General features: G+C 44.7%; 2 protein-coding genes across 2 annotated transcripts; one reads left to right on the top strand and one right to left on the bottom strand.

The window, feature by feature from the left end:
• The first annotated feature begins 351 nt into the window (after positions 1–351).
• Positions 352–3,242, top strand: RBM48 (RNA binding motif protein 48). The gene is made up of 5 exons (XM_042888554.1): positions 352–468; positions 800–990; positions 1,115–1,260; positions 2,003–2,523; positions 2,993–3,242. The coding sequence occupies exons 1-5, from the start codon at positions 352–354 to the stop codon at positions 3,077–3,079; spliced, it is 1,062 nt and encodes a 353-aa protein (XP_042744488.1). The 3' UTR covers positions 3,080–3,242.
• A 37-nt stretch (positions 3,243–3,279) lies between these two features.
• EFCAB1 (EF-hand calcium binding domain 1) lies at positions 3,280–8,580 on the bottom strand. Its single transcript, XM_042889090.1, has 6 exons — positions 8,473–8,580; positions 8,087–8,242; positions 7,244–7,348; positions 5,363–5,514; positions 4,944–5,048; positions 3,280–3,480 (listed from the first exon to the last, which is right to left on the bottom strand). The coding sequence occupies exons 1-6, from the start codon at positions 8,528–8,530 to the stop codon at positions 3,430–3,432; spliced, it is 627 nt and encodes a 208-aa protein (XP_042745024.1). The 5' UTR covers positions 8,531–8,580; the 3' UTR covers positions 3,280–3,429.
• Positions 8,581–8,760: the final 180 nt, after the last annotated feature.

The raw sequence follows: 8,760 nt of genomic DNA, 5'->3' as shown, positions 1-8,760 counted from the left end.
CTGGGCCGGGCTGAGCCGGGCCCCGCCGCCGCTGCGCGCTGCCCCGCCCTGGCGCCGAACTGCCCGCTCGGGGCGGCCGGGCCTTCCCGAGATTCCTTCTCCTCCCCCCTGCCGCCCCCGGGACAATGGTACGACCCGCTGCCGACCAATGCGGTCGCGGCATCTACGCGTTCCCGTCCTCTGATTGGCCGCTCCATCGGGGGCCGCAGCTCGTTCCGCCTGGCCTCTCGACGGCTTCCGCTCCTGCAAGAGCCGATAAGAGAAGGGCGGCGTGCCGCGCGCCGTCCGATTGGCTGCTTGCTCGGCGAGCGGCTAGAGACGCCTGCGCGGGGAGCGGCAGTGGCTGGGAAGATGGCGGCGGGGGGCGGTGGCGGCGCGCTGGGGGAGGCGTGCAGGCACCACCAGCAGCTGGGCGCCTGCGGGTCGCGCGCCAAGTACCGCGAGGGGCGGCGGCCCAGGGCCGTCAAGGTGCGGAGCGAGGGCGGGCTGGCCGCGCCGTGCGGAGATGGCCTCCGCAAACGCTCTGAGCCGTGGAGAAGCGTCAGCTCTCGCTGACGTTCTGCGACGAGTAGGAGGTTTGCGGTCGTTCTTCCCCGCGGCGGCCCCGGGTAGCCGCACCTCGCTGTCTGCCGGCCAGGCTCCGGCCTTCCTGCTGCGGATCCCATCTGTGCGCGGAGCGCAGCGGGCCTTCCGCCATCCCGAGAGCGGCTCAGCAGCAGCGGCAACGCGAGTGCTTTGAGCTGCTATTTTTGCAGTGAAGCCAGAACGCGGGCGTTTGAGAATACTCTGTTTCTTTCAGGTGTATACCATCAACTTGGAATCTCGTTATTTACTGATCCAGGGAGTTCCTGCGTTAGGTGTCATGAAGGAATTAGTGGAGCAGTTTGCCTTGTACGGTGCCATAGAAGAGTACCATGCCCTCGATGAATATCCTGCAGAGCAATTTACTGAAGTTTATCTTATAAAATTCCAGAATCTCCAATGTGCGAGGTATTGTACAGAGCAGTAACTGCCTTTTGCTGTTTTAATCCTTCACGGCCTCTGTGTATGATCTACATTCCAGAGAGTTGAAGTAAAGCCCACAGTTCTGCTAATGCCATTTAGTTTCCTTCAGGGTGGCCAAGAAAAAAATGGATGAACGGAGTTTCTTTGGGAGTTTGCTGCACGTGTGCTATGCGCCAGAATTTGAAACAGTCCAAGAAACTAGGGAGAAGCTGCAGGACAGAAGGAAGTATATAGCAAAAGCAACAAATCAAACAGGTTTGTAACTAAATTTCATGTAGAATCTTGATATCAGTGGTTGGTGGGTCTTGGTAAAGCCAAAAGCATCCATTAAAGAAAATATTTTGTATTTAGCTGTTTTAAAAGATGCAGAATTAGGACATTTCTCAGTTATTTTTAAAGATGCATCTTTCAGAAAGCAATGTTTTAGTTAATGTGCACTTTAAAGCTTTAAAACCTCACTGTTTGCTTCTCTTGTTCTCTTTTCAAAATGTTACCTGAAATTTTAAGCACAGCCAGCAAAGTGGGGATCAGTTTTTTCCCCCTTGTTGCAGTTCTTTCAGGCATAGCCAAAAAGACAGTTTTGTAAGAGGGGAAAAAAAAAAGCACATAAAAAGAACCAACCAAAAAACCCAAACCTTTTCCAGCCTGCCATTTGGCTATGTAAGGAATGTGAAGAATGGATTGGGCTGACAGGCAGCCTTGCTGCTGAGCTCCCAGGCAGCGCTGAAGGATGGACGAGCTGTAAAATAAGTACAGTGCCAAGTACAGGCCTCTCCTTTCTTATGCTTATGTACTTGGATATCAGTATTCATTGCAGGAGGTTATTTCTTAAGGTGCTTCTTAAGCAGAATCACAGAAAGGTAACCGGGAATGAAGTGTTGCTGGTAGCGTTTCTGTCACTGTATTGAACACTCCTTATGTGTTAGAACTAATGGCATAAAATAATGAAGGTTTTTTTGTTTTTGTTTTTGTTTTTTTTGGCTTCTCTGTTTTAAAGATTGCTTTCTGTTGAAGAAAACAGAGGGGCCTAGAAAGACCAAGTCTGACAGTCAGTGGAGCACATCAGCATCGTATGCAGCTAGTCACTGGGATCCATCCTGCTTTCCAGATTCTCACGGGTTGTCCCAAAACACGGAATATCCTTCTGGCAATCACAGTCAGGGCTTATTGACTTTTCCCCAATGTGACAACCACAGTGCTGAAGTCTCTGGGAACTTTGGTCACAGCACATCCCTATCTCTGAAGACACGTCCAGGAGGATGTGCTTCACCACTGCCTTTAATTCAGCAAAGAACAGTTCCAGTTGATAATGGAACTGACAGGTTTATGCCTCGTACAACTCACCTGCAGGAACGTAAGAGGAAGAGAGAAGAGGGTAACAAATCTGCCCTCATTGAAACAAACGTGGACAGTACTGACATAGTCATTGGTCCACAGCTACCAGAAATACCTAAAGTGGATATGGATGATGATTCACTGAACACTTCAGCCACCTTGATTCGAAATAAACTGAAAGAGGTATGGATTCTTAAAGTTCTGATATTTTCATTTTCACACATCCTTTTAAAAAAAAAGTGTATTTCTAAAATGCTTGCCAAAAACACATTTTTCCCTTCCCAAAATATCCAACCAAGTCCAAAAAGTGTACCAGACTTTATTTTGAAGCACCTCTGCTATGGAGAGCAAGTGATAAAATATTGAATAGTGTATATCATGGAGCATCTGAAATTGATTTGTGTGATTGAAATTTTCTCAAAAACAAAGAATAGCACATTTGCATTTCTTAAGAGTTTTAGCTCTCACATTTAATGCTGCCTTTGGTGTTACTTCTCTCCCTTTTCTATTGAAAAAATCAATGCAAGTGTGATTATAAGAATATATGCCTGTTAGTACTCACAGACTGAAGAAACAGCCTTATTCTAAAACTAACATTAAAAAACCCAACAATGGTTATGCTTCACTTAGAATTTTTTTTTCCCTGTTTCAGGTAGCAGATTCTGTTTCGAGTACACCTGTGGAAAAACCAGGCACTAGTGCCACCAAGCCACCAGTAAAGCAGAGAAGAAGAATATAGATACTGCTGGCAGCATCTTTCTACAGTTCTTTATTGAGGATATAATTTAAAATACTTACTACTTTTTTAATTTAAAAAACAAAATTGTTTTATACTGCATTGCCAAGCAATTACTTGTTAAAAACAGTTCCAGTATTAAAAACTAAACCAGTGTAATACTGTAGCAACCTTGTCCTGTGTATTTAAAGAACTGCAATTAGTTAAAGTAATAAAAGCAAATTCTATTTATTCCACAGCTTTTACAGTAAAGGAATATTGAAATTTAAGATATCAATTATTTTGTGTTGCTTTTATTTCTACTGTCCTATGAGGAATGATGAAGAATTCTTAGAGCAGTCTTCCAGTTGGAGTTACAGTTTACGCTTTTCCTGGAAGGTCCTCCTTTCAAATGCCATACTGCTCTGTTAAATCAGGAGAAAAATACAAGTTTTTTTTCTCAGTTAACTAGAACATTTACATTTAGTTAGAAAAAGAGGGCCAACTGAAGTGTATAAGTAGTGAAACAATACTTTGTAGCATGGAAAAGCTAAATCCAGTATCATTAGTGTCATCAAGAAACTGATCACAGTGTTTGGAGTTATAACCACACTAGGAAAGCTTGTGAATTCTGAGCTTCTTCATGCTCAGAAGTGCTCATAGCTGAAATCTATTGATTTTTGGGGATTTGGAAGGGTATATAAACAGTTCTTTTTAAAAAAGGAACTAGAGACCTCATAAAAAGGTACCATTGGGTAGGGTGCAGAACAGACACACAAACAGTGGAATTAAGAAACTGACTCAGTTTCCTATTTGTTGCCACAAGTGGCTGGAATTGTAGCCCTGATTTACCACCAATTCTGACAAAAAGCAAATCATTTTTCCTGGGCTGTGATCAGTGAAAGTAAATGCTGTTAAGAAACTCTTCAAAACTTTCCCGATAGAGAAAAATAGAAGTACTGACCCTCGGTCACTGAAAGCCTACTGACAGCCTTTTAAAATGTGAGGTTTTGAAAACAGCTCCTGTTTGGTGACCTGAGATAATCCAGACTGCAGCCACAGCTATGAGACTTCTTCCTTCTGTCTTCCAGCCTACTAGGAAGGGGAGCTGGCATGAAATGTAGGTTCTGAGCGAAATAAATGCTTGCCTTGTTTTCAACAATCTTATGGAACTTTTCTGTTTCTATGCATTATTGCATGTATGTCAGAATTTTGTTTTTCCGTTTCCATGAGGGCAAGACTGTTGGCATTTAAAAACAAAATGCAGTTCAAAGAGTATAATGATGGATTAGTAAAAAATGACTATTACAAAGCAGACATCTATGCTTCAGTTTGATGTAACACTGAGGAAATTACTGCAATCCCAAATGACCATCTTTCAGGAAAAAAATCTCTCTGAATTGGGTGCGCTGCTAATAAATAAAGCTCAGTCGGATGGCATTTAACAATAGAAGCACTGTACTATGAGATGACAATTCTAAGGTATTTTCTCAGAAGGTTACCAGTTTCTCCCAAAAGAATGGCAGTGGAGCCAGTGGCACTGAAGGAAGAACAGACACTGCATTCCTGAAGAAGTTTCAGATAAACTGCAAGAGACTGATCTCATTTTCTTAGCCTGGGAGGATGCTTACTGAGAATCATTTATTGTATTGCTGCCACGCACAGGTAAGTGGCACGACATAGTATGTTTCTATGCTCCCTGGTATCAGTGTTTGACTGTATCAGGAAATGTGTACTGTGACAGGCAGACATGAACTCGGAAAATCTCACAACTGAAGCACCAGATGAATTCAGCAAACTTCATACAAAGACAGTTAATGCCATAATTTGAACATATAGTTAAAAATAGTAAGAAGACAGGTTTTTTTTTAAGTGAAGGCTGATGTACCTTTACGTCTGGCAAACATGGTCCAAAGGCTTCTAAGAGAAGATTTTCATTTTTGACAGCTTCTTCAAAGTCCGCAAAAGAAAGCTTGCCATCATGGTCATGGTCCTACACAAGGAGAAGTCCTTAGCAAAGTATTGTAGTAATTGCCTGTTTACTTAACTCGTGGATTTTTTTTTTAATGCAAAAATCTTCCTTGGGCCATCAGTCTGCTCAGACAAGATCTGAGCTACAGTAAGCATTTATTTAATCCTCATAAAGTAAAGGCCTTAAGTAAAAATCAATAATAATAGATTTTTTTTAAAAGGTGCACTACGACTATTATTCAAGGCATAGGGCGAAACTGAAATTCCTGAAGTCCAGCCTCCTATGGGGAGCACAAGCTTGAGAGATGTTAAGTGTCACAATAGGAAAGTACTTGCCATTTTCTTCAGTGCTATGTCTACCAAGTCCTTAATTCCCTCATCAGGATCTTCTTCTGATGGTTGTTTGAGAAGGCTGTTTTGCAGCATTTGAAACATCTCCTCTCTCGAAATATATCCATCACCATTCAGGTCATAAACCTCAAAACAATCTTTTCAAAAGATAAAATTTAAAGTTCATACAAACTAGATCACCCATCAATAAAGCTGTTGCCTATAGACAGAAAAGGTGAATTATATGTTGTACAGCATATGTATTGAGCAAAATTTAACATATTCAAATTAGATACTGGGAAAAGATTCTTCACCAGTGGGTGGCTGGGCCCTGGAACACAATCCCCAGGGCAGTGGCCATGGCCGCAAGCTGCTGAAATTCAAGCAGCATTTGGACGCTGCTCTTAGACACAGGGTTTGAATTTTGGGTGGTTTTGTATGGAGCCAGGAGTTGGGCCTGATGACCCTTGTGGGTCCCTTCCAACTCGGGATGTTCTATGATTTTCGTACTATTTATGTATGAAATATACCTATCACATTTTGATACTGCTCAATTATTGCCTATTTACCCATTATAGTTGAAATCTATTTCTTCAGTTCATAAAAACGATAGTAGCTTACAGATCTTAACTTCCCTGAGAGTAGCTTTTTAGAACATAAATTAGGCTCTCGTTTAGAAACCCAACTTCTTGTGGCTGGGACCAGCTGTCTGTATCAGAAGGGCTTTGAACATACAAATCATGTCCCAGTTACTTCAGAAACTGCTTTAGAAAAACAGAGGAAAAAGAATGAGTTGTACTAGCATGGAAAAAGCAACTGATGTGTCTCTAAAGGCAAAGAGTAAATCTGCAACAGAATATTTTCAGCGCAGGCATCTGACTAATGTATCTTGCAAATTCTTCTGCCTCCCTGAAATCAGAAATCTAGGACTATAACGCGTTTCAGTATCCTTCACAAAACTTATTTAAAAAAACAAACAAAAGTTTTTACTTTGGGGGCAGATTTTTTTTTCCCCTGCTAATGGGTTTGTACAGTGAAAAATCGTACTAGCATAAACTTATGATAAACACCACTGCGTGCCATCACACACCAGTATATCCTAGAGTGCTCACTGCAGGGCTGCATATTTTATGGCCTGTGGTTCTTCTGATGTTACATCCTGGCACATATCCTAGTGGTGTGACATCCCAAGCCATGTTCCAGTGTAATGCTTTATGATAAAATTTGACAGCATATTATGGATGGCTGATGCTGAAACCATGGAAACAACATGCTATCATTCTCCTTTTTCTATAATACTCCCCCTCCACCCCCAATCTCTTCCTCCCCCTCCCGCCCCCTTTTGCTGCTTTTAAAAATTCTAGAGTTCCTGCATTTTTTTCTCTACCATCTTTCTCCATCATTACCCTGAAGGTTCTTAGGAATATTTTAAAAAATGGACTTAGTTTTTCCATCTATACTTCTGAGCTGAATAACTGCTAGAATCAACGTAACTGCTGCTTGTCCCCATTGTGCCAGTACATGAATGCTGGCACAGGTCTTGTTTGCCTGAGGAGGCTGTTATCCAGCCACCCCCTTCCCCTTAAACTACATGTTTACTTCCAGCTTTGTGTGGGAATACAAAAACATAAATTCTGTCAAAACCATACAGTAGAACAAGCTTCAGTTCAAGAGATTTTCTGTCAGCAACACAGTAATACACAATTACACAATAATCTGTCTCAGAGAAATGGTTTCAGAAATCATTTTCACTGAACACTACAGAAGAAAATTTGTCAACTATTAAACACTTTGATTAACTAATCTATTAAAATGAAAGTGATGTGTAATTCAATATTCCTGAATACTATAATTACCACTAAGTACTAGCATGCAGATAAACCTTACATTTAATCCTTTCTTCCAGTGTCCCCCGAAGAAATACCGACAAGCCTTCCACCCATTCCACCACACTGATGTAATTATCATTGTCTCTATCGAAAGTGCGGAACACTGGAAAGGGTTATGAGATGCATTTTAAATTTATGTAATACAGAAACGCAAATAAATATTTCCTTATGTTCAATGAAAAGATAAAAACATTTTTCCTCAAGCAGAGAAACACCTTCAAGTCCATGACAGAGCCCTCCACCAGCTGCAATGGCCACCAAGTCCTGCAGCCACAGAAGGAAGGACAGTGGCACTGCGCTGCCCTCTTCTGTCACGGCACTAAGGGTGTCTGGGACCGACATATCCACACTCAGCACCCCCGGTGTTCCTTATCTGCCAGGCCTTCCTCATGCAAGAGTGTGAGCCTTCCCAAACCACGGGAAAACCATTCTGTGTAAAGAAATATACTCAGCAGCACCCTGCATGACTTCTTTGGCTGCCCCTACATGGCTGAGACAACAATCCTTTGTCCAGGAATGCTCACTGGGTCAGCAATGTACTTTTTTCCTCCCCTATGGACACTTCAGCCTTCCACCTCCCTTCCACCCTCACACAGAGGTAGCAGTTGTTCGCATACAACTTTTCTGCTTTGTCAACCTCTTTCATAGTGGTCTAAGGGGTTTTCTTGGCTTTAGGGATCCACTATTCTCACTGGAATAAGAAAACAGACAGAAACTAGATTCAGGTTTCCACATAACCTGGCAGGTCTTCAAGGGAACTGTTGTAGAGATCGCTGTTCAGACGGGCTGGCCAAGGGCTGCAGAGGAAGCACCGCAGCCCTGCTGAGCCCGCGGTCCTCACCTCTGTCCATGAGCACGTCGTCCGTCATGCCGAAGGCGCGGTGCAGGGTGTCTCGAAACACGTTGCGATCGAAGCCGACCGCGGCAAAGCGGCTGTGGGACGCGCTCATCAGCGTGTCGAAGAGCCTGATGAGGCATTCCACTTCAGCTCTATTAACTGGGGAGCCGAAACACAAGCAAACCTCATCACCGAAATAGCGGAACGGCGGCACAAAGAGGAAAGCCGCGGGACACAGAGACCTCGCGCACTGAGCTGGCTCAGGGGACGCGAAAAACCGACATCGCCCGCACCTCCCCCCGGCCCCACGCGCCTTTCCTAAGGGAGGGGGCGGGCAGCGGGGCACAGCAAACGGCCCGCGGCCATCTCCGGCCCCGCGCGGCACTCACAGTGCTTGGCCGAGCGGCTCAGCGACTCCACCAGCTGCTGCAGCCGCTTCTTGCTCATGGCGGCGGCTTCCTCGCCGCTGCCCGGGCAACCCGGGCGGGGCAGCCGTCGGGCCCGGCGCCGCATGGCGGGGCTGCCGGCTCGGCAGCCGGGTAACGCCCCGCGCGAGGAGATGGCCGTCGGCCCCCGCGGCGACGATTTGCGCCCGGCAGCAGCGGTACGGCGCAGCTGCCGCCTACTGCGTGTGCCGGCTGGGCAGCAGCGGGACGGCGCGGCTCGGGCAGGTCGAT

This window comes from Lagopus leucura, unplaced genomic scaffold (assembly GCF_019238085.1).
Source record: "Lagopus leucura isolate 7727_CA_CO unplaced genomic scaffold, USGS_WTPT01 Super-Scaffold_100157, whole genome shotgun sequence".
Lineage (NCBI taxonomy): Eukaryota > Metazoa > Chordata > Aves > Galliformes > Phasianidae > Lagopus > Lagopus leucura.
This window is presented reverse-complemented; position numbering and strand designations above follow the sequence as displayed.

Coding starts and splice junctions, on each gene's coding strand:
- RBM48 (XM_042888554.1), top strand. CDS start 352: ATGGCGGCGGGGGGCGGTGGCGGCGCGCTGGGGGAGGCGTGCAGGCAC. Junction 469..799: donor GGCGGCCCAGGGCCGTCAAG/GTGCGGAGCGAG, acceptor TGTTTCTTTCAG/GTGTATACCATCAACTTGGA. Junction 2,524..2,992: donor TTCGAAATAAACTGAAAGAG/GTATGGATTCTT, acceptor TCCCTGTTTCAG/GTAGCAGATTCTGTTTCGAG.
- EFCAB1 (XM_042889090.1), bottom strand. CDS start 8,530: ATGAGCAAGAAGCGGCTGCAGCAGCTGGTGGAGTCGCTGAGCCGCTCG. Junction 8,243..8,472: donor GAGCCGCTCGGCCAAGCACT/GTGAGTGCCGCG, acceptor TCGGCTCCCCAG/TTAATAGAGCTGAAGTGGAA. Junction 5,049..5,362: donor ACATAGCACTGAAGAAAATG/GCAAGTACTTTC, acceptor CTCCTTGTGTAG/GACCATGACCATGATGGCAA.